The following is a 25,203-nucleotide window of genomic DNA, read 5'->3' on the forward strand; positions in this document are numbered from 1 at the left end:
CACTGTCCTCATCCCCAGGTCCCCATCACTGTCCCCATCCCCTGGGACCACATCCCCATGTCCCCATCGCTGTCCCCATCCCCAGGTCCCCATTGCTGTCCCCATTCTTGACCCCATCACCATGTCCCCATCCCCAGGTTCCCATCACTGTCCCCATCGCTGTCCCCATTTCTATCCACATCACTGTCCGCATCCCCATGTCCCCATTCCTGTCCCCATCGCTGTCCCCATCCCCAGGTCCCCATTGCTGTCCCCATCAGCACATCCCCATCCCCATGTCCCCATCGCTGTCCCCATCACCACATCCCCATTCCCATGTCCCCATGGCTGTCCCCATCCCCTCGTCCCCATTCCTGTCCCCATTGCTGTCCCCATCACTGTCCTCATCCCCAGGTCCACACCACTGTGTCCCCATTCCTGTCCCCATCGCTGTCCCCATCCCCAGGTCCCCATTGCTGTCCCCATCAGCACATCCCCATCCCCAGGTTCCCATCGCTGTCCCCGTCCCCATCGCTGTCCCCATCCCCTCGTCCCCATTCCTGTCCCCACTGCTGTCCCCATCACTGTCCTCATCCCCAGGTCCACACCACTGTGTCCCCATTGCTGTCCCCATCCCTGGGGTCCCACCCTTGTCACCTTCTCCTGGGTCCCCATCCCAGACCCCCTGTCCCCGGGGTGTCCCCAGGGTGTCCCCTGTCCCTCGTGTTGTCACCCGCGCCTGTCCGGGGGGCGGGGCGGGCAATGGGCCAGGCCGGCACCGTGTCCCCCGCCGTGTCCCCCATGTCCCCCCGTGTCCCCCTCCTCGTGCCCCCTCCACCCCCCTCCCCCGCATGGGGACGGGGTCCCCCAGCCCCCCCACCCGCCTGTGGGGGCGGGGACCATATGGCGCCCCCCCCCGCCCAGGTGCTGCTCCTACTTCCTAATTAGCTGCAGCTAATTAGGCCAGGGGGAGGGGGGGACTGTCCCCATCTGCCACCCCGGGACCGAGGTGTGTGTGGGGGTGTCCCCATTCTGGCCCCCCCGGGGCTCCCCCCACCTTGGGGACACCCAGGGTGTTCCCCCCAACCCTGGGGGTCCCTCGGGATCCCCGCTGCCCTCAGACATTCCCCCCGGGCAGAGGACCCAGGCGTTCGGGCAGGTGGACCCAGGCGTCCGGGTAGAGGGACCCAGGCGTCCGGGCTGTTCCCAGGCAGCTCCCGCCGCCCCCCCCGGCCCCGGCCCCCCCTCCGCAGGGGTGCAGCCCCCTGGGTGCCCCCTGTCCCCCCGGTGTTCCCCCGGTGTCCCCCTTCTCCCCCGCCCCCGGTACCTGCGGGCGCCGCCGCCCCCGGCGCTGCTGCCCCGGCCGGGCCGGACGGGGGGGGCGGATCAGCGGGGGCGGGTGAACCGGGCGGGCGGGGCCGCTGCCTGCGCTGCCTGCACCACCACCTGCTGCCCGCGCTGCCTGCACCGCCTGCTGCCCGTACCACTGCCCTGCCTGCTGCCTGCACCGCCTGGACCACCTCCTGCCTGCACCACCTCCTGCCTGTGCTGCCTGCACCACTGCCCTGCCTGCTGCCTGTGCTGCCTGCACCACTGCCCTGCCTGCTGCCTGTCCTGCCTGCAATGCCTGCACCACCACCTGCCTCCTGCCTGACCTGCCGGCACCACTGCCCTGCCTGCTGCCTGTGCTGCCTGTGCTGCCTGCACCACCTGCTGCCTGTGCTGCCTGTACCACTGCCCTGCCTGCACGGCCTGTGCTGCCTGCAATGCCTGCACCACCTCCTGCCTGTTCTGCCTGTACCGCTGCCCTGCCTGCTGCCTGCGCTGCCTGTGCTCCCTGCACCACCTCCTGCCTGCTGCCTGTGCTGCCTGCACCACCTGCTGCCTGTGCTGCCTGTCCTGCCTGCTGCCTGTCCTGCCTGCTGCCTGTCCTGCCTGCTGCCTGTCCTGCCTGTCCTGCCTGTGCTGCCTACCATGTCCCTGCTGCCTGCACCACTGTCCTGCCTGCTGCCTGCGCTGCCTGCAATGTCATTGCTGCCTGCCCTGCCTGCACCACTGTCCTGCCTGTGATGCCTCTGCTGCCTGCCCTGCCTGGGGGTGTCTCCTGCCTGCGCTGCCTGTGAGTATCACCTGCCTCCCTGTCCTGCCTGCACCAGCTGCACCACTGCCCTGCCTGCGCCCTGCGCTGCCTGCCCTGCCCTCCCTGCCTGCACCCTGCGCTGCCTGCCCTGCCCTCCCTGCCTGCGCCCTGCGCTGCCTGCCCTGCCCTCCCTGCCTGCGCTGCCTGCGCTGCCTGCACCGGGGGCTGCCTGTGGGCACCCTGGGTACACCCTGGGGGGGCGCCCATGTCGGGACATGAGCACCCATGTCAGGATGTGAACACCCACATTGGGGTCCCAACACCCATGTCAGGATGTGAACACCCATGCTGGGGTGTCAGCACCCTTGTCAGGATGTGACCACCCACATTGGGGTCCCAACACCCATGTCAGGATGTGAACACCTTTATTGGGGTGTCAGCACCCGTGTCTGGATGTGAACACCCACACTGGGGTCCCAACACCCATGTCAGGATGTGAACACCCACATTGGGGTGTCAGGATGTGAACACCTTTATTGGGGTGTCAGCACCCGTGTCTGGATGTGAACACCTATATTGGGGTGTCAGCACCCGTGTCACGATGTGAACACCCATGTGGGGGTCCCAGCACCCATACCAGGTCCCAGCACCTTATATTGGGATCTCATCACCCATGTTAGGGTCTCATCACCCATGTTAGGGTCTCATCACCCATGTTGAGGTCCCAGCACCTTATATTGGGATCTCAGCACCCATGTTAGGGTCTCATCACCCATGTTGCGGTCCCAGCACCCCTATCAGGTCCCAGCACCCATACCAGGTCCCAGCACCCATATTGGGACATAAGCACCTTATATTGGGGTCCCAGCACCCATATCGGGACATAATCACCTTATATTGGGATCTTAGCACCCATGGGGGGTCCCAGCACCCATACCAGGTCACAGCACCCATATTGGGACATAAGCACCTTATATTGGGGTCTCAGCACCCATATCAGGTCTCAGCACCCATGTTGGGATCTCAGCACCCGTGGGGGGTCGCAGCACCCATATCAGGTCGCAGCACCCATGTTGGGGTCCCAGCACCCATATCGGGACATAATCACCTTATATTGGGATCTCAGCACCCATGGGGGGTCCCAGCACCCCTATGAGGTCCCAGCACCCATGGGTGTCCCAGCCCGTGTCAGGTCCCAGCCCGGGGGGGCGGGGCGTGTCCCTGGCGCTGAGCCGCTCTAAGCGGCTTTGGGGACAAAGAGGATCAAGGGACCGGCCCTGGGGACAGGTGGGGGGTGGCGGCACCCACGGCCCCCCCAACCCGGGCCAACGGGGGGACCCAGGCGTCCGGGCCGCCAAACCGGGGGTCCCTTTGTCCTCCACCCCCAGCACCTCGAGACGGGGGGACAGTGGGGATATGAGGGGACAAGGATGTGGGGCTGGGGACATGGGGGGTGAGGACAGAGACATGGGGTTGGGGACATGGAGGGACAGGATGTGGGGCTGGGGACATGGGGATTCGGGACAACGGGGACTGGGGACATGGGGACACAGGGATATGAGGGGACAAGGATGTGGGGCTGGGGACATGAGGGGTGGGGACAGAGACATGGGGTTGGGGACATGGGGGGACAGGATGTGGGGCTGGGGACATGGGGTTTGGGGACAATGGGGATTGAGGACATGGGGACACAGGGATATGAGAGGACAAGGATGTGGGGCTGGGGACATGGGGATTGGGGACATGGTGGGACAAGGGGATTGGGGACATGGGGGACAGGGACATGGGGCTGGGGGCATGGGGGGACAGGGATGCGGGGCTGGAGATGTGGGGACCATGGTGGGCAGGGACACGGGGACTGGGGACATCAGGGGACAGGGCTGTGGGGCTGGGGACATGGGGGACAGGGGACACCAGGGGGTGCAGGGGACTTTGTCCCTGCTGTCACCCCACGGTGGCCTGGGGGGTCTGGGGGCAGGGGGCAGGGTGTCCCTGTGTCATGTCCCTGTCACATGGTGTGTCCTTGTCCCTTCCCCCTGCCCCACAGTGTGTCCCCAAGCCATGTCACTGTCCCTCCCCGTGCCCCATAGCGTGTCCCTGTGCCCCACAGTGTGTCCCTGTGCCACATAGTGTGTCCCCAAGCCATGTCACTGTCCCCCTCCGTGCCCCATAGTGTGTCCCTGTGCCCCATAGCATGTCCCTGTGCCCCACAATGTGTCCCCAAGCCATGTCACTGTCCCTCCCCGTGCCCCACAGTGTGTCCTTGTGCTCCTTCTCCCCGCCCAGGTCCATGCTTGGCTGTCCCCACCACTGTCCCCATGTCCCCACCACTGTCCCCATGTCCCCACAGCTGTCCCCACCGCTGTCCCTGTGTCCCCATGGCTGTCCCCATATCCCCACAGCTGTCCCCATGTCCCCACCGCTGTCCCTGTGTCCCCATTGATGTCCCCATGTCCCCATCACTGTCCCCCTATCCCCACCGCTGTCCCCGTGTCCCCACCGCTGTCCCCGTGTCCCCACCGCTGTCCCCGTGCCTCCACCGCTATCCCCGTGTCCCCATTGCTGTCCCCATGTCCCCACCGCTGTCCCCGTGCCCCCACCACTATCCCCGTGTCCCCATTGCTGTCCCCATGTCCCCACCGCTGTCCCCGTGCCCCCACCGCTGTCCCCGTGCCCCCACCGCTGTCCCCGTGTCTCCACCGCTGTCCCCATGTCACCATTGCTGTCCCCATGTCCCCACCGCTGTCCCCATGTCCCCATTGCTGCCCCCGTGTCCCCACGGCGCGTCCCACAGAGCGGAGCAGGCGGCAGCGGTGACAGCACGTGTTGGTGACACACACACCACTTTGGGGACACAATAACCACCACTCCAACCCCCACCCCAGGGTGTCACAGTCACGGTCACGGTGACAACACAAGTTCCTGGTGTCCTTGGGGTGTCCCCTCCCTGTCACCCCCCCGGCCAGGACGAGCAGAAACTGGCAGGAGCCGGATGGTGACACTTCCTTGTCACGGGGACACTGAGACAGTGTCATGGGGACAATGTCACAGGGCACCCACGGGACACCCGGCACCCAGGGGTGGGACGGGGACCCTGGGGGACCCCCAGGATGGGGTGGGGACCCCTGGGGGGGTTCTGGGGTGAGAAAGGGACCCCCAGGGGAGGTTCCAGGTTGGGACAAGGACCCCTGGCGTGGGACAAGGGACCCCGTGGGGTGTTCCTGGGTGGGATGGGGACCCCCAGGGTGGGGTGGGGACCCCTGTGGGCTGTTCCAGGGAGGGATGGGGACCCCGGTGGGTTGTTCCTGGGTGGGGTGGGGACCCCCGTGGGCTGTTCCTGGGTGGGATGGGGACCCAGGTGGTCTGTTCCAGGGTGGGGTGGGGACCCCCGGGGTGGGATGGGGACTCCGGTGGGTTGTTCCAGGTGGGATGGGGACCCCCGTGGGCTGTTCCAGGTGGGATGGGGACCCCCGTGGGCTGTTCCTGGGTGGGATGGGGACCCCCGGGGTGGGATGGGGACTCCGGTGGGTTGTTCCAGGTGGGATGGGGACCCCCGTGGGCTGTTCCAGGTGGGATGGGGACCCCCGTGGGCTGTTCCTGGGTGGGATGGGGACCCCCAGGGTGGGGTGGGGACCCCTGTGGGCTGTTCCAGGGAGGGATGGGGACCCCAGTGGGTTGTTCCTGGGTGGGGTGGGGACCCCCGTGGGCTGTTCCTGGGTGGGGTGGGGACCCCCGTGGGCTGTTCCAGGTGGGGGGGGGACCCCGGTGGGTTGTTCCTGGGTGGGATGGGGACCCCCGTGGGCTGTCCCGGGGGGATGGGGACCCCGGGTGTCCCGGGGGGGTCCTAGCGCAGCTCGTCGGGGCTGAAGAGCCCCCGCGCGCGGCGCAGCACCGAGTCCTTGGCCGGGTCGTACGGGTGCTCCTTGGACGGGATCTCCAGCACGGCCGGCAGGGGCGCGTGTGCGCCTCCACCGCGTGCCGGATCAGCTCGGCCAGCGATTGGCTGATCAGGATGATCCCGATGTCCTCGCGCGACACGAAACTCCTGGTGGGGGGGGGGACAAGAGGGGACAATGAGGGGTCACATACACACCCTGGGGTCACATACACACCCTGGGGTCACATCACCCCCCCGGGGTCACACACACCCCCTGGGTGTCCCTGTCTTGCTCCCGTCACCCTGCGCCCCCCCTCCTTGTCCCCTGATGTCCCCAGGCCCCCATATCCCTGTCCCCCCATGTCCCAAATCGTCCCATGTCCCCAGCCCCACATCCTTGTCCCCACATGTCCCCAATCCCCCTGTCCCCAGCCCCACAGCCTTGTCCCCTGATGTCCCCAGACCCCCACATCCCAGTCCCTCTATGTCCCCAATCCCCTTGTCCCCAGCCCCACACTTTTGTCCCCTGATGTCCCCAGTCCTCCACGTCCCCAGCCCCAAATCCCTGTCCCCCCATGTCCCAAATCACCCCATGTCCCCAACCCCATATCCCTGTCCCCACATGTCCCAAATCACCCCATGTCCCCAGACCCATATCCCTGTCCCCCCATGTCCCAAATTGCCCCATGTCCCCGGCCCCACATCCCTGTCCCCACATGTCCCCAATCCCCCTGTCCCCAGCCCCACAGCCTCGTCCCCTGATGTCCCCAGTCCCCCACATCCTGGTCCCTCTATGTCCCCAATCCCCTTGTCCCCAGCCCCACACCTTTGTCCCCTAATGTCCCCAGCCTCCCCTGTCCCCAGCCCCACATCCCTGTCCCCCCATGTCCCAAATCCCCCTGTCCCCAGCCCACAGCCTTGTCCCCTGATGTCCCCAGCCCCCCATGTCCATGTTCCCCCATGTCCCCAGCCCCACAGGTTTGTCACACACACCCCTGGGTGTCCCCGTCTCGCTCCCGTCACCCTGTGCCCCCCCCTTGTCCCCTGGTGTCCCCAGCCTCCCATGTCCCCAGCCCCATATCCCTGCCCCCCCATGTCTCAAATCCCCTTGTCACCCCAGGTCCCCAATCCCCTTGTCCCCAGCCCCACACCCTGGTCCCCTGATGTCCCCAGTCCTCCAAGTCCCCAGCCCCAAATCCCTGTCCCCCCTATGTCCCAAATCGCCCCATGTCCCCAGCCCCATATCCCTGTCCCCCCCATGTCCCAAATCACCCCATGTCCCCAGCCCCACATCCCTGTCCCCCCATGTCCCCAGCCCCACATCCCTGTCCCCACATGTCCCCAATCCCCCTGTCCCCAGCCCACAGCCTTGTCCCCTGATGTCCCCAGCCCCCCATGTCCATGTCCCCCCATGTCCCCAGCCCCACATGCTTGTCCCCTCCCATCTCTGTCCCCCCACATCCCCAATGCCCACGTCCCCAGCCCCAAAGCCTGGTCCCCCCCTTCCCCAATGGCCCCAGCGCCCCCAATCCCCCTGTCCCCTGGTGTCCCCCGTCCCCCATGTCCCTGTCCCCCCCCAGCGCTGGCCCACGGGGGTGCCTGAGGACCCCCCCATTTTTGGGCTGCAGGGCCGTGTCCTAAGGGTGGGGGGCAAAGGGACCCAGGCGTCCGGCCCCCAACATCCCCCCCCGAACTCCCCCCAAACGGGGGCTCCTGGTTCTCCCGGGACCCCCCCCCGTGCTTTGCGACCCCCCCAATCCTCGGGACCTGAGACCCCCCGACCTCCCCCATACCCCAGGACCCCCCAGTCCCCCGGTCACCCCCATAATCTCCGGGACCCCCCCCATGACCCGAGCCCCCCCCGCCCCCCTGGCCCCCCGCTGCCCCCCCGTTCCCACCGGAAGGTCTCCTCGATCTCGGCCAGGCTGGTTTCCTTCTCCACCACCAGGAAGTTGGGCTTGCGGTGCTTGTCCAGCTCCCCCACGCCGCCCAGCAGGAACCCGGTCACCGTGTCCTCGTCCCCCAGCACCGCGATCAGCTTCCCGCGCCCCGACATCGCGACAGCGGCGACAGCGGCGACAGCGACACCGCCGGGACGCCGCTTCCGGGAGACGCCACCGCGCAGGACACGCCTCTTCGCCCCGGCCACGCCCACCGTCGCCCCGGCAACGGCGCTGTCGCCCCGCCCACTCCGCTATTTCTAGCGCGGCCGCCGCACAGGACACGCCCCCTCTCATTTGGTCACACCCACTGTCGCCCCGGCAACGGCGCTGTCGCCCCGCCCACACAGTTTCTAGCGCCGCCGTTGGCCCCGCCCCTCGCTCTGCGTCCGTTGCTGTTCTGGCCCCGCCCCTGCAGCTCTGGCCCCGCCCCTCGCTCAGCGCCCGTTGCTGCTCTGGCCCCGCCCCCCCAGTTCTGGCCCCGCCCCGTCGCGCTGGCCCCGCCCCCCTCTCAGCGCCCGTTGCTGCTCTGGCCCCGCCCCCGCAGTTCTGGCCCCGCCCCTCGTCAGCGCCCGTTGCTACTTCTGGCCCCACCCTCTGCACCGTAACCCCGCCCCCGTGCGCAGCGCTTGGCGCGCATGCGCAGTGCGCAGTGCCCTTGAGCGGACGCGGGGGTCCCGGTGACACCCGTGTCCTGAGCGCCCCCCACCCGGGCACGGACCCCCCAGCCGCTCGGGTCCTGACCCGGACGCCCCGAACCCCCATTTCCCGCCATGGCCCTGCCCACGAACCTCAGTGTCCTGCGCTGGATTCCCCAGAACCCCCCCGGACCTCAGTGTCCCCCCTTAGACGCCCCCAGCCCGCCCCGCAATGACCACGTCACCCTGACTCTCCCAGCGCTTTATTGGGGGGGGGTCCAGGACCCCTTAGGGACCCCCCAGGATGCCACTGTCTGGCCCTGGACCCCCCCCAACCCAAATGTCCCCCCCAGACCCCCCAACTCCCCCCACAATGACCACATCCCCCCGACTCTCCCAGTGCTTTATTGTCGGGGGCTCCAGGACCCATTTGGGACTCCTTAGGGACCCCCCAGGATGCCACTGTCTGGCCCTGAGCACCCCCCCAACCCAAATGTCCTGTCGTGGACCCCCCCAGGACTCACCCAATGTCCTTCTCTGGACACCCCCCCCACCCAAATGTCCCCCCCAGACGCCCCAACTCCCCTCCCAATGACCACATCACCCCGACTCTCCCAGTGCTTTATTGTCGGGGGCTCCAGCACCCCTGGGTGCCCCCGGGGGGGGGTTTTGGGGGGGGTCAGGGCACGGTGACCCGGTAGGGGCTGCCGGGGACGTTGTCGTCCCCCCAGCGCAGGATGACGACATAGTCGCCCTTCTCCTTCACCGTGTACGTCACGTTGTACAGCCGGTTCCCCACGTGCTTCACGTAAACCTCCTCGCACGGGGTCTTGGGGCCATGCACCCCCACCATCAGCATGTTGGTGCCTGGGGGGCACGGGGGGGTCAGCACCGACCCCCTCCCGAACCCCCCAGAGTCCCCTGAACCCCCAAATCCATCTGGGACCCCCCTATGGGCACCCCCACCATCAGCATGTTGGTGGCTGGAGGGCACCGGGGGGTCAGCACCAACCCCCCTGAAACCCTCCAGAGTCCCCCGGACCCCCAAATCCCTCCGGGACCCCCCTATGGGCACCCCCACCATCAGCATGTTGGTGCTTGGGGGGCACTGGGGGGTCAGCACCACCCCTGGGACCCCCCTGAAACACCCCAGAGCCCCTTGGACCCCCAAATCCCTCCGGGGCCCCCCTATGGGCACCCCCACCATCAGCATATAGGTGCCTGGGGGACACTAGGGGGTCAGCACCACCCCTGGCACCCCCCTGAAACACCCCAGAGCCCCCCGAATCCCTCCGGGACCCCCCTGTGGGCATCCCCACCATCAGCATGTTCATGCCTGGGGAGCACTGTGGGGGTCAACACTGACTCCCTCCGAAACCCCCCAGAGTCCCCCAGACCCCCAAATCCATCCGGGACCCCCCTATGGGCACCCCTGAAACACCCCAGAGCCCCCTGAATCCCTATGGGTTCCCCCTATGGGCACCCCCACCATGAGCATGTTGGTGCCTGGGGGGCACTGCGGGGAGGCACTAGGGGGTCAGCACCACCCCTGGGACCCCCCTGAAACACCCCAGAGCCCCCTGGACCCCCAAATCCCTCCGGGACCCCCCTATGGGCATCCCCACCATCAGCATGTTGGTGCCTGGGGGGCAACGGGGGGGTCAGCACCACCCCTGGGACCCCCCTGAAACACCCCAGAGCCCCCCAACCCCCCTATTGACCCATCACTTCCCCTCCCAGACCCCCCAGGACCCCCTAAATCCCCCTGAAACCCCCCCAAAACCCCCTCACCTCCCCTTCCAGCCCCCCCAGGACCCCCCCATATCCTCCTGGTGACCCATAACTTCCTCCCCAGGGCCCCCCCCAGACCCCTCCACATCCCCCTGTTGACCCATCACTTCCCCTTTCAGGACCCCCAGGACCCCCCAAATCCCCCCGAAACCCCCCAGAACCCCCCTCACCTTCCCTCCCAGCCCTCCCCAGCCCCCCCCCAGCCCCCCCAGACCCCCTTTTTCCCCCTTACCAGCCTTGCTGCAGTCCACGGTGAAGTGGTTCTTCTGCCCCAGCAGCGCGGTGGCCAGGCCGGGTCCCCGCGCCACCACCTTCCCCGCGTCCGACGAGAACTTGGGGACACCCCCGAACGGGGGGACACCCCCGCCCCGCGTCACCGTCTCCACCAGCACCGTGGAGGTCTCGTGCAGGCTGTGGCCCCCCGAGAGACGTGGGCCTGGGGGGGGGACAGCGTCAGGGACAGCGTGGGGACACCCCTGTGGCACCCTGGGGTCTGTATCGCCCCAGGGACACCCCATGATGGCACCTTGGGGACACCCCCATGTCACCTTGGGACACCCCATAGTGACATCTTGGGGTCTGTATCACCCCAGGGACACCCCATTGTGTCATCTTGGGGACACCCCATGATGTTACCTTGGGATTCTCCATTGTGACACCCCAGGGACACCCCATGATGTCACCTTGGGACACCCCATAGTGACATCTTGGGGTCTGTATCACCCCAGGGACACCCCATTGTGTCATCTTGGGGACACCCCATGATGTCACCTTGGGACACCCCGTCATGTCACCTTGGGGATTCTCCATTGTGACACCCCAGGGACACCCCATGATGTCACCTTGGGGACACCCCCATGTCACCTTGGGACACCCCATAGTGACATCTTGGGGTCTGTATCACCCCAGGGACACCCCATTGTGTCATTTTGGGGACACCCCATGATGTCACTTTGGGGACACCCCATCATGTCACCTTGGGATTCTCCATTGTGACACCCCAGGGACATCCCATGATGTCACCTTGGGACACCCGATAGTGACATCTTGGGGTCTGTATCACCCCAGGGACACCCCATTGTGTCATCTTGGGGACACCCCATGATGTCACCTTGGGGATTCTCCATTGTGACACCCCAGGGACACCCCATTGTGTCACCTTTGGGACACCCCGTCATGTCACCTGAGGGACATCCCCATCATGTCACCTTGGAGTCTGTGTGACCCCAGGGACACCCCATGATGTCACCTTGGGACACCCCATCATGTCACCTTGGGGATTCTCCATTGTGACACCCCAGGGACACCCCATTGTGTCACCTTTGGGACACCTCATCATGTCACCTGAGGGACATCCCCATCATGTCACCTTGGAGTCTGTGTGACCCCAGGGACACCCCATGATTTCACTTTGGGAACACCCCCATTTCACCTTGGGACACCCCATAGTGACATCTTGGGGTCTGTATCACCCTGGGAACACCCCATGATGTCACCTTGGGACACCCAATCATGTCACCTTGGGGATTCTCCACTGTGACACCCCAAGGACACCCCATGATGTCACCTTGGGGACACCCCCATGTCACCTTGGGGACACCCCATAGTGTCACCTTGGGGATTCTCCATTGTGACACTCAAGGGACATCCCATCATGTCATCCTGGGGATCTGTGTCACCCCAGGGACACCCCATCATGTCATCCTGAGGGTCCTCATGTCACCTCAGGGACACCCCATCGTGTCACTTTGGATACCACCTGTCACAGAACCCTGGGGACACCCCATAGCTCCACCTTGGGGACCCCCCATCATGTCACCTCGGGGAGTCTCCGTCACACCACTCCATTGACTCCCTGTCACCCTCCCTTGGGGACCCCCCACTCCCACCACCCTGGGGACCCCCTGTCTCCCCCCGGTGACCCCCGTCCGTACCGGTGACCTTGACCTTGAAGGGGCTGCCCACGATGTGGTGGGGGCCGCCGTACTTGATGGAGATGAGGTAGTTGCCAGGGGCCATGGGGGTGTAGGTGACACGGTGGCCCTCGGGACACTCCACGCAGTCCAGCTTCACCTTGGAGGGGCCATCGATGGTGACGGCCAGTGCCCCTGCGCCCGCATTGGCCGTCTGCACCAGGAACTCCGAGCACACACCTGGGGACAGGGGGACCATGTGGGGACCTGCCACCAGACATGGGCATGGCCCCACGGACACCACCCATGGCCATGTCCCCATGGACACCACCCATGGTCATGTCACCATTGACACTGCCGTCGGCCATGTCCCCATGGACACCACCCATGGCCATGTCCCCATTGTCACCATCCATGGCCATGTCCTCATGGACACCACCCATGGCCACGTCCCCATGGACACCACCCATGGTCATGTCACCATTGACACTGCTGTCAGCCATGTCTCCACGAACACCACCCATGGCCATGTGACCAATGACATCTCCTCATGGCCATGCCACTGCTGTCACCACCCATGGCCACGTCCCCATGGACACCACCCATGGCCATGTCCCCATTACCACCATCCATGGCCATGTCCTCATGGACACCACCCATGGCCATGTCCCCATTACCACCATCCATGGCCATGTCCTCATGGACACCACCCATGGCCATGTCCCCATTACCACCATCCATGGCCATGTCCTCATGGACACCACCCATGGCCATGTGACCATCGGCACCTCCTCATGGCCATGTCCCCGTTTACACCACCCATGGCCATGTCACCATTGTCACCACCTATGGCCATGGCCCCACGGACACCACCCATGGTCACATCTCCATTGCCACCACCCCATGGCTGTGGTATTGACCATGGTCATGTCCCCAGTGCCACCACCCTATAGGCTTGGCCATGTCCCCATTGTCACCACCCAACAGGTGTGACCATGTCCCTATCACCACCTTCCCATGACCATGCTATTGACCATGTCCCCAGTGCCACCACCCCACAGCTACATCCCCCATGGCCATGTCCCCACTGCCACCACCTCGGAGCCATGTCCCCACTACCATGGCCATGTTCCCAGTGCCACCACCCCATAACTATTTCCCCATGGCCATGTCCCCATTGGCACCAGCCCAAGCTGTGGCTCCATGTCATGGCCATGTCCCCAGTGCCACCACCCCATGGCCACGACCTCATTACCACCACCACAAGCTGTGGCTCCACGTCATGGCCATGTCCCCAGTGCCACCATCCCAACCCATGGCTCCATGCCATGGCCATATCCCCCATGCCACTACCCCATGGCCATGTCCCTGTTGCCACCAGCCCAAGCTGTGGCTCCACCCCATGGCCATGTCCCCATTGTCACCACCCCAAGCTGTGGCTCCACACCATGGCCATGTCCCCAATGCCACCACCCCATGGCCACATCCCCATTGTCACCACCCCAAGCTGTGGCTCCACGCCATGGCCACGTCCCCATTGCCACCAGCCCAAGCTGTGGCTCCACAACATGACCACATCCCCATTGCCACCATCCCAAGCTATGGCTCCACCCCATGGCCATGTCCCCATTGCCACCACCCCAAGCTGTGGCTCCATGTCATGGCCATGTCCCCATTGTCACCACCCCAAGCTGTGGCTCCACATCATTGCCACCAGCCCAAGCTGTGGCTCCACCCCATGGCCATGTCCCCATTGTCACCACCCCAAGCTGTGGCTCCACACCATGGCCATGTCCCCAAAGCCACCACCCCATGGCCACATCTCCATTGTCACCACCCCAAGCTGTGGCTCCACGCCATGGCCACGTCCCCATTGCCACCAGCCCAAGCTGTGGCTCCACAACATGGCCACATCCCCATTGCCACCATCCCAAGCTATGGCTCCACCCCATGGCCATGTCCCCATTGCCACCACCCCAAGCTGTGGCTCCATGTCATGGCCATGTCCCCATTGTCACCACCCCAAGCTGTGGCTCCACGTCATTGCCACCACCCCAAGCTGTGGCTCCACGCCATGGCCATGTCCCCATTGCCACCAGCCCAAGCTGTGGCTCCACATCATGGCCATATCCCCATTGTCATCATCCCAAGCCGTGGCTCCACGTCATTGCCACCACCCCAAGCTGTGGCTCCACCCCATGGCCACATCCCCAGTGCCACCACCCCATGGCCACGTCCCCATTGTCACCACCCCAAGCCATGGGCCCATGGCACGGCCACATCCCGCTGCCACCCCCAAACCACCACGTCCCCACCACGGCGGCCACGTCCTTGACCCCACAGCCGCGTCCCCTTGTCCCCGGTGTCACCTGTGATGCCCCCCTCGAGGCCGGGCCCGTACGCGGTGACGAGCCCCGGGTCGCCGGCCTGGCTCTGCTCGCCCACGCGGATGTTGAAGGGGCTCCCGGGGACGTGGCGCCCGTTGAAGCGCAGGTCGATGGAGTGCACGCCGTTCTCCCGCGGCAGGAACCCGATGGCGTACTTGTCTGTGGGGACACTGCGTCACCGCCTGCCCCACGGCCCCGCGTCCCCACGGCCCTGTGTCCCCTGTGTCCCCACGGCCCCGCGTCCCCTGTGTCCCCATGGCCCCACATCCCGTGTCCCCACGGCCCTGTGTCCCCACAGCTCCACATCCCCTGTGTCCCCATGTCCCCGTGTCCCCACGGCCCCGCATCCCCTGTGTCCCCATGGCCCTGTGTCCCCACACCCCATGTCCTCATGTCCCCATGTCCCCAAGTCCTCATGTTCCCATGGCCGTTGTCCCTGTGTCATATGTCCCCACACCCCATGTCCCCACACCCCAAACCCCCCATCCCAGTGTCCCCAGTCCCATGTCCCCAGTCCCCGTGTCCCCGTCCCGGTGTCCCCAGTCCCGTGTCCCCATCCCAGTGTCCCCAGTCCCCCCATCCCCAGACTCCATGTCCCCAGTCCCCGTGTCCCCATCCCAGTGTCCCCAGTCCCGTGTCCCCCGTCCCATGTCCCCAGTCCCATGTCCCCTTCCCAGTGTCCCCAGCCCCGTGTCCCCCGTCCCATGTCCCCAGACCCCGTGTCCCCAGTCCCCGTGTCCTCGTCCCAGTGTCCCCAGTCCCGTGTCCCCAGACCCCGTGTCCCAGTCCTGGTGTCCCCAGTCCCGTGTCCCCAGACCCCATGTCCCCGTCCCAGTGTCCCCAGTCCTGTGTCCCCATCCCAGTGTCCCCAGTCCCATGTCCCCAGACCCCGTGTCCCCAGTCCCCGTGTCCCCGTCCCGGTGTCCCCAGTCCCGTGTCCCCATCCCAGTGTTCCCAGTCCCATGTCCCCAGACCCCATGTCCCCATCCCAGAGTCCCCAGTCCCGTGTCCCCAGACCCCATGTCCGCAGTCCCCGTGTCCCTGTCCCGGTGTCCCCAGTCCCGTGTCCCCGTGCCGGTGTCCCCAGTCCCATGTCCCCAGACCCCGTGTCCGCAGTCCCCGTGTCCCCATCCCAGTGTCCCCAGTCCCACGACACTGTCCCAGTGTCCCCAGTCCCGTGTCCCCATCCCAGTGTCCCCAGTCCCATGACACTGTCCCAGTGTCCCCAGTCCCCGTGTCCCCATCCCAGTGTCCCCAGTCCCTGTGTCCCTAGTCCCCGTGTCCCTGTCCCGGTGTCCCCAGTCCCATGTCCCCAGTCCCGTGCCCCCATCCCGGTGTCCCCAGACCCCGTGTCCCCAGTCCCCGTGTCTCCGTCCCGTGTCCCCGTCCCGTGTCCCCAGTCCCATGTCCCCAGTCCCGTGTCCCCGTCCCGTGTCCCTGTCCCTGTCCCCGTCCCCGCGCACCGCTGTCCAGCTCGGACACGTAGCACTCCTCCACCACCCCGGCCGGCGTGTGCACTTTGGCGTCGATGACGCCGCGCGCCCCGTTCAGCTGCACCGCGAAGGACGCCGGCTGGTTCACCGTCACCGCCTCCTGCGGGGACACCGCCGCGTCACCACGGGGGCCCAGGGGGACATGGGGGGCACAGGGTGGCACCAGGGACGTCACCATGGTGGGATCCCAGGGGTGACACATGGGCTCGGGGGGGCTCAGAGTGACATGGGGGACACAGGGTGGCACCAGGGATGTCACCATGGTGGGATCCCAGGGGTGACACATGGGCTCAGGGGGGCTCAGGGGGGCTCAGGGTGACATAGGGGACACAGGGTGGCACCAGGGATGTCACCATGGTGGGATCCCAGGGGTGACACGTGGGCTCAGGGGGGCTCAGGGTAACACAGGGGACAAGAGGTGACACTGGGCAGGGGGCACAGGGGTGACATGGGGTTGCAGGGTGGCCCGGGGGGACACAGGATGACATGGTGGACACAGGGTGGCACCAGGGATGTTACCATGGGGGGGACAGGGGTGACACATGGGCTCAGGGTGGCTCAGGGGTGACATGGGGGACAAGAGGTGACATGGGGCAGGGGGCATGGGGGTAACATGGGGGACATAGGTGACATGGGGGTGACAAGGGGCAGGGGGCACAGGGGTGACATGGGGTTGCAGGTTGGCCCAGGGGTGACACAGGGGACACAAGGATGGCACATGGTGAGGGGCACAGCGGTGAAATGGGGGACACAAGGGGGGCACAAGGGTGGCACAGGGACAGGGACACAGGGGTGACATGGGGGGACAAGGGGTGATACTGGTGGCATGGGGTGGGTGACACGGGGTGACATGGGAGTGCAGGGTGGCCCAGGGGTGACATGGGGGACACGGGGTGGGTGACATGGGGGTGCAGGGTGGCCCAGGGGTGACATGGGGGACCAGGGGTGCCACTGGGGATGCAGAGATGGTATCAAGGGTGACACAAGGACACCAGGTGGCCCAGGGGTGACATGGAGGACCCAGGGGTGGCACCAGGGATGTCACCATGGTGGGATCCCAGGGGTTCCACATGTGCGCAGTCTGGCCCAGGGGGACGTATGGGACCCAGGGGTGACACAGGGGACAGGGCATCACCAATGGGTGGTCCCAAGGGTGACACAAGGACACAAGGTGGCCCAGGGCTGATGGAGGGTGGCACCAGGATGGCATTGGCGGGGGTCCCAAGGGTGCCACAGGGGTGCAGGGTGGCCCAGGGGTGACACGTGGGACCCGGGGGTGACACAGGGGACATAGGGTGGCACCAAGGTGGGGAGTCCCACGGGTGACACAAGGACACAAGGTGGCCCGTGGGGGAACACAGGGGACCCAGAGGTGACCCCAGCGGTCCCAGAGGTGACAGTGGGTGACAGGGGTGACCTGCATGCTGGTGACAGTGAGGCGCCGCGCGTCATCCGAGTGCGAGGCCACCGGCACCACGAAGGGGCTGTCGGGGATGTGCTCCTCGTTGAACTTGATGGACACCTCGTAGTCACCTGGGGACAGCGGGGACACCGTGTGGGGACACTCGCGCATGGGGACGCCCTCACATGGGGGACAACTTTGCATGGGGACAACCCTTCCCAAGGGGACACTGTGACATGGGGAGGACCCTCACATGGGGACCTTCTTGCACAGGGACATCCTCACCTGGGGACACTGTGACCTGGGGACACCCTCACATGGGGACAACTTCACAAGGGGACATTCTCACTTGGGCGCATTCTTGCATTGGCAGGACCCTCACATGGGGACCTTCTTGCATGGGGACATCCTTGCCTGGGGACACTGTCACTCGGGGACACCCTCACATGGGGACAACCTCACCTGGGGTCACCCTTGCATGGGGACATTCACACATGGGGACACTTGCATGGAGGGGAGGGACCCTTGCAAAGGGACATCCTCACTTGGGGACACACTTGCAAGGGGACAGTCTTGCATGGGGACACCCTCACATGGGGACATCTTTGCATGGGGACACTGTCACCTGGGGACAACTTTGCACAGGGACATTCGCACATGGGGACACTTGCATGGAGGGGACCCTTGCAAAAGGACATCCTCACTTGGGGACACTCTTGCATGGGGACACTCTTGCATGGGGACACCCTCACTTGGGGACAATGTCACTTGGGGACATCCTCACTTGGGGACACTGTAACCTGAGGACATCCTCACTTGGGGACACTCTTGCAAGGGGACAGTCTTGCATGGGGACACCCTCACTTGGGGACAATGTCACTTGGGGACATCCTTACTTGGGGACACTGTAACCTGAGGACATCCTCACTTGGGGACACTCTTGCAAGGGGACAGTCTTGCAAGGGGACATTCGCACATGGGGACACTTGTATGGAGGGGACCTTTGCAAAGGGACATCCTCACTTGGGGACACGCTTGCAAGGGGACAGTCTTCCATAGGGACACCATCACTTGGGGACACTGTCACATGGGGACATCTTTACTTGGGGACATCCTCACTTGGGGACACTCTCGCATGGGGACACACTCAACTGGGGACACTGTAACCTGGGGACATCCTCACATGGGGACACTGTTACATGGGGACATCTTTACTTGGGGGCATCCTCACTTGGGGACACTCTTGCATGGGGACATCTTTACTTGGGGACACACTCACTTGGGGACACTGTAATGTGGGGACACCCTCACTTGGGGACACCTTCACATGGGGACACTGTCACATGGGGACATCCTCACATGGGGACACCTTCACATGGGGACACCTTCACATGGGGACACCCTCACTTGGGGACACCTTCACATGGGGACACCCTTGCACAGGGACATTTGCACATGGGGACACTTGCATGGAGGGGAGGGACCCTTGCAAAGGGACATCCTCAAAATTTGGGACACTCTTGCAAGGGGACAGTCTTGCATGGGGACACCCTCACTTGGGGACACTCTCACGCGGGGACACCCTTGCATGGGGACATTCTTGCATGGAGGGGTTCAGGGTGGCTTGGGGGGCTCGGGGGTGGCTGGGGAGGTTTGGGGGGCCCAGGGCGGGTTGGGGGTCCCCGGGTGTTCGGGGGGGTGCACCCACCGGGCTCCTGCACGAGGTAGGACACCCCGCAGGACCCGTCCTTGCGGTCCTCGAAGGAGATCTCGGCCTTGCTGGGCCCCTCCACGGCGATGGAGAGCCCCCCCGCGCCCGCCTCGCGCGTCCAGATGCTGAACTCGGCTGGGGACACGCGCCGTGGGTCACGGTGACACCCAACACACACACACACACGTGACAGTGACACCCCCACCCCAACACACAGACATACAGGTGACAGTGACACCCCCCAAACACACACACACACAAATGTGCCCCCATACCCCCCCACCCATAGCACCCATCGCCCCCCAAGTGCCCCCATCACCCCCATAGAACCCATGCACCCCCCATAGCACCCAGACCCCCCAACTGCACCCATACACCCCCCATAGCACCCAGACCCTGCAATTGCACCCATACCCCACCATAGCATGCATCCACCCCCCACAGCACCCATACATCCCCTATAGCACCCAGACCCCCCCAACTGCACCCATACCCTCCCATAGCACCCATCCACCCCCCACAGCCCATCCACCCCCCATTTCACTTCTACCCCCCCATAGCCCCTACACCCCCCATTTCACTTCTACCCCCCATAGCTCCTACACCCCCCATAGCCCCCCCACCCCCCATTTCACTTCTCCCCCCCCATAGCTCCTCCACCCCCCATTCCACTTCTACCCCCCCATAGCTCCCACACTCCTCATTGACCCCCCACCCCCCATTTCACTTCTACACCCATAGCTCCCCCACCCCCCATTTCACTTCTACCCCCCATAGCTCCCACACCCCCCATAGCCCCCCACCCCCCATATCACTTCTACCCCCCATAGCTCCCACACCTCCCATTTCACTTCTACCCCCCCATAGCTCCCATACCCCCCATAGCCCCCCCATTCCACTTCTACCCCCCCATAGCTCCCACACCCCCATAGCTTCCACACCCCCCATAGCCCCCCCACCCCCCATTCCAATTCTACTCCCCCATAGCCCCCACACCCCCCATTTCACTTCTACCCCCCCATAGCTCCCACACCCCCCCATAGTCCCCCCATCCCCATTTCACTTCTACCCCCTATAGCTCCCACACCCCCCATAGCCCCCCACCCCCCATTCCACTTCTACCCCCCCATAGCTCCCCCACCCCCCATGGGCCCCCCACCCCCATTTCACTTCTATCCCCCACAACCCCCACACCTCCCATTCCACTTCTACCCCCTCCCATAGCTCCCACACTCCTCATTGACCCCCCACCCCCCATTCCACGTCTACTCCCCCATAGCTCCCATACCCTCCATTTCACTTCTACCCCCCCACAGCTCCCACACCCCCCATAGCCCCCCCACCCTCCATTTCACTTCTACCCCCTCATAGCTCCCACAACCCCATAGCTCCCACACCCCCCGTAGCCCCCACAACCCCCATTTCAGTTCTACCCCCCCACAGTTCCCACACCCCCCATTGCCCCCACACCCCCCATTTCAGTTCTACCCCCCCACAGTTCCCACACCCCCCATTGCCCCCACACCCCCCATTTCAGTTCTACCCCCCCACTCCCCACACCCCCCCTTCCATCCCCGCCCCATACCTGGCACCCCGGCCACTCCTCTCTGCAGGCCGGTGCCCCCCGCGCGCACCTTGTGCGCCCCCCCCTCGCCCAGCGGCCCCACGGTGAACTGGAAGGGGCTGCCGGGCACGTGCTGCCCGCGGTACTTGACGCTGACGGTGTGGGGGCCCTGCTCCTTGGGCACGAAGCGCACGCTGTACACCCCCGCGGCGCCCGCCACCACCTCGGCCTCGAACCGCTGCCCCGACGGGCTCAGCACCTGCGCGCACAGCTCCTGCGGGGACGCCTCGCCTGCGGGGACACGGCGCCGTCAGGGGGGCGGCCACGGGGACCCCACGGTGCGGGGGCTGCGCAAGTGGAAACACAGAGTGCTGGCACCTGGGGGGCGCGGCGCCGTGGGAACGTGTCACCCAAGCGCCATGGCGTCATGTCACAGGGTCACCTGGGCACGTGTCACTTTGGTGCCTCAACACCAGGGTCCATGTCACCCAATCACCATGTCACCCAATCGCCCTGTCACCACGTCACCCTGGCATCATTTCACAGTGTCACCTGGGCACGTGTCACTTTGGTACCTCAACACCAGGGTCCATGTCACCCAATCGCCATGTCACCCAATCGCCATGTCACCCAATCGCCCTGTCACCACGTCACCTTGGCATCATGTCACAGTGTCACCTGGGCATTTGTCACTTTGGTACCTCAACACCAGGGTCCATGTCATCTAATCGCCATGTCACCCAATCGCCATGTCACCCAATCACCATGTCACCCAATCACCTTGGCATCATTTCACAGTGTCACCTGGGCACGCGTCACTTTGGTACCTTAACACCAGGGTCTATGTCACCCAATCACCATGTCACCCAATCGCCATGTCACCCAATCGCCCTGTCACCACGTCACCCTCGCACCCGGGCATCATGTCATAGTGTCACCTGGTCATGCATCACTTTGGTACCTCAACACCAGGCACCATGTCACCCAATCATCATGTCACCCTGTCACCCTGGCACCCCATCACCATGTCACCTGGTCACCCTGCCACCCCAGAGTGCTGGCACCCGGGGGTCACGGCGCCCTGGAAATGTGTCACTCGGGCACGTGTCACTTTGGTACCTCAACACCAGGGTCCATGTCACCTAATCGCCATGTCACCCAATCGCCATGTCACCCAATCGCCCTGTCACCACGTCACCTTGGCATCATGTCACAGTGTCACCTGGGCACTTGTCACTTTGGTACCTCAACACCAGGGTCCATGTCACCCAATCACCCTGTCACCACGTCACCCTGGCATAATTTCACAGTGTCACCTGGGCACTTGTCACTTTGGTACCTCAACATCAGAGTCCATGTCACCTAATTGCCATGTCACCCAATCACCCTGTCACCACGTCACCCTAGCACCCGGGCATCATGTCACAGTGTCACCTGGGCTTCATCACTTTGGTACCTCAGCACCAGGGTCCATGTCACCCAATTGCCATGTCACCCAATCGCCCTGTCACCACATCACCTTGGCATCATTTCACAGTGTCACCTGGGCACTTGTCACTTTGGTACCTCAACACCAGGGTCCATGTCACCCAGTCGCCATGTCACCCTGTCACCATGTCGCCCAATCGCCCTGTCACCACGTCACCCTGGCATCATGTCACAGTGTCACCTGGGCACTTGTCACTTTGGTACCTCAACACCAGGGTCCATGTCACCCAATCGCCATGTCACCACATCACCTTGGCATCATTTCACAGTGTCACCTGGGCACTTGTCACTTTGGTACCTCAACACCAGGGTCCATGTCACCCAATCGCCCTGGCACTCAGGCATCATGTCACAGTGTCACCTGGGCACGTGTCACTTTGGTACCTCAGCACCAGGGTCCATGTCACCTAATCGCCATGTCACCCTGTCACCATGTCACCCAATCACCCTGTCACCACGTCACCCTGGCATCATTTCACAGTGTCACCTGGGCACGCGTCACTTTGGTACCTCAGCACCAGGCTCCATGTCACCCAATCACCCTGTTGCGATGGCAGCCCAGCACCCTGGCACCCGAGCGTCATATCACCATGTCACCTGGTCACCCTGGCACCCTGGCACCTGAGCATCATATCACAATGTCACCTGGGCACCCATCGCTTTGGTACCTCAATACCAGGCTCCATGTCACCCAATCACCATGTCACCCAATTGCCTTGTCACCACAGCACCCCAGCACCATGTCACCTGGTCACCATGCCAGCCCAGCACCCCGGCACCTGAGCATCATGTCACCATTGCACCCCAGCACCCTGTCACCAAGTCCACACAGCACCCCAGCAACCTGGAACAACGGCACCCTGGCACCCCAGCACCAGGACACCCCATCACCACCATGTCACCATGTCACCCCAGCACCAGGACACCCCACGACCTTATCTCCCTGTCACCCGGGCACCCCATGAACGTGTCACCCTGGCATCATGTCACCCTGTCACCTTGTCACAAGGACACCCCAGCAGCTCAGCACCGCATCACCCTGTCACCTTGTCACCAGGGCACCCCATCACCATGTCACCCTGTCACCCTGTCAACCTGTCACCTTGTCACAAGGACACCCCAGCAGCTCAGCACCACATCACCCTGTCACCTTGTCACCAGGGCACCCCATCACCATGTCACCCTGTCACCCTGTCACCAGGGCACCCCATCACCATGTCACCATGTCACCCTGTCCACCCGCATCCCCAGGGCCCGTGTGCTCCCCATCGGGTGCAGCCCCCCATGACGACACACTCGTGTGAGTGTGCACCCTCGTGCAAAGGACACACCCGCACTTGCAGGTGTGCACGCATCCCATGAGCGTGCACACTCGTGCAAAGGGCACACACCCCCCTGTGAGCATGCACACCTATTTGCGCACACTCGTGCGAATGACACACATGTTGCAAGCATGTGCACACATGCTTGCACACGCACAAACCCACCCCCGTTGTGAGCTTGCACACTTGTGATAAGGGCGTGCACGCCCCTGTTATCTTGCACACTCATGATAAGGGCGTGCACGCCCCTGTTAGCATGCACACCCACTTGTGCAAAGGGTGAGCACCCCCTCAAGTGCACGGCGGCTGCGCGTGTGCAAAGGTTGCACCCCGATCTCTGGGGACACGTGTGCACGTCCTGGCCTTGTGCGAGGCCTCGTGCAAGGGGGTGCACAGGCTGGGGGGTGTGGCCCCTGTGAGCACACACAGCCCTCGTGCAAGGGCACTCACGAGTGCAAATGCCCATCCAGGCCTTGTGCAAACGCATTCTCTTGCACGCACAGCACCTGTGCAAGCTCACTGTGATACCCCAGCGCACCAAGTCCTTGTGCAAACACGCCCCCTTGCACGCACAGTGCCCGTGCAAGCCCACTCCCACGTGCAAGTGCACCGAGATCTTGTGCAAACATATTCACGGTGCAAGCACAGCAGCTGTGCAAGTGGCCACGGCCCTTGTGCAAGCCCATTGCCACAGGCACGTGCACTCCTTGTGCAAACCCTTCCCTTGCACACCCAGCTCTTGTGCAAGCACATTCTGATGCACTAGTGCACACACAGCCCTAGTGCAAACACAGTCCTTATGCAAACCCTTCCCTTGCACACCCAGCTCTTGTGCAAGCACATTCTGATGCACTAGTGCACACACAACCCTTGTGCAAGCCCAGCCATCCCTTGTGCAAACCCCTCCCTTGCACACCCAGCTCTTGTGCAAGCACATTCTGATGTACCAGTGCACACACAGCCCTTGTGCAAGCTAACACAGTCCCCATGCAACCCCCTCCTTTGCACACCCAGCTCTTGTGCAAGCACATTCTGATGCACCAGTGCACACACAGCCCTTGTGCAAACACAGTCCTTATGCAAACCCCTCCCTTGCACACCCAGCTCTTGTGCAAGCACATTCTGATGCACCAGTGCATGCATAGCCCTTGTGCAAGCTAACACAGTCCCCGTGCAAACCCCTCCCTTGCACACCCAGCCCCTGTGCAAGCACATTGTGACACACCCAGCCCCCGTGCAAGCCGCTCCCCATCCCCAGTGCCAGCGCACACAGACACACGTGTCCCCCGCCCCGTGTCCCCATGTCCCCAGCACCCACCCTCCTGCGGGCGGGCGAGGGGCGCGAAGGAGCCCAGGAAGCCCCCGAAGGGGAAGGGGTCCCCGGCCAGGCGGGTGGACTCCTCCACCCGCACCTCGCGCGTGGTCTCGCCGCCGCGCGTCTTGCTGATCTCGGTGCGCTCGGTGCGCGTGTACGTGTGGCTGCTCCGCGTGAAGCTGCGCGACAGCCGCTCCTGCGCTGACACCATCTGGAACCAGTTCCCTGCGCCACGCGGGGCCGCGGGGGGGCGGCGGTGGAGGGGGAGATGGTGGTGGAGGCGGTGGTAGCGATGATAATGGT

General features: G+C 64.4%; 3 protein-coding genes and 1 long non-coding RNA gene across 4 annotated transcripts in view; 2 read left to right on the forward strand and 2 right to left on the reverse strand.

Annotated features, from left to right (window-relative positions):
• The first annotated feature begins 5,233 nt into the window (after window positions 1-5,233).
• LOC309442275 lies at window positions 5,234-5,939 on the forward strand. Its single transcript, XR_014184579.1, has 3 exons — window positions 5,234-5,321; window positions 5,418-5,597; window positions 5,808-5,939. It is a non-coding gene; the product is annotated as an uncharacterized lncRNA (long non-coding RNA).
• On the reverse strand, window positions 5,773-8,070 carry ATP6V1F (ATPase H+ transporting V1 subunit F). Its single transcript, XM_082057951.1, is given in 3 exon segments — window positions 5,773-6,013; window positions 6,016-6,104; window positions 7,835-8,070. Coding segments are annotated over 3 exon segments (357 nt in total). The 5' UTR covers window positions 7,993-8,070; the 3' UTR covers window positions 5,773-5,903.
• Window positions 8,071-9,121: 1,051 nt separating this feature from the next.
• Window positions 9,122-25,203, reverse strand: part of FLNC (filamin C) — a 69,491-nt gene continuing 53,409 nt past the window's right edge. The window contains exons 39-47 of the mRNA XM_082057927.1: window positions 24,904-25,125; window positions 20,797-21,066; window positions 19,209-19,346; window positions 17,516-17,631; window positions 16,069-16,198; window positions 14,588-14,764; window positions 12,240-12,458; window positions 10,538-10,741; window positions 9,122-9,381 (exon numbers count right to left, since the gene is read on the reverse strand). Of these exons, the coding sequence (XP_081914053.1) occupies window positions 9,194-9,381; window positions 10,538-10,741; window positions 12,240-12,458; window positions 14,588-14,764; window positions 16,069-16,198; window positions 17,516-17,631; window positions 19,209-19,346; window positions 20,797-21,066; window positions 24,904-25,125 (1,664 nt within the window). The 3' untranslated portion in view covers window positions 9,122-9,193. The remainder of the gene's footprint in view (window positions 9,382-10,537; window positions 10,742-12,239; window positions 12,459-14,587; window positions 14,765-16,068; window positions 16,199-17,515; window positions 17,632-19,208; window positions 19,347-20,796; window positions 21,067-24,903; window positions 25,126-25,203) is intronic.
• Window positions 25,169-25,203, forward strand: part of LOC309442265 (uncharacterized protein) — a gene marked incomplete at its 5' end in the record, with an annotated part of 818 nt that continues 783 nt past the window's right edge. Inside the window, one exon of the mRNA XM_082057936.1 lies at window positions 25,169-25,203. This exon is cut by the window's right edge and continues 151 nt beyond it. Coding sequence (XP_081914062.1) covers window positions 25,169-25,203 — 35 coding nt within the window.

This window comes from Streptopelia decaocto (assembly GCF_964273445.1).
Source record: "Streptopelia decaocto genome assembly, chromosome: 1".
Classification (NCBI taxonomy): Eukaryota; Metazoa; Chordata; class Aves; order Columbiformes; family Columbidae; genus Streptopelia; species Streptopelia decaocto.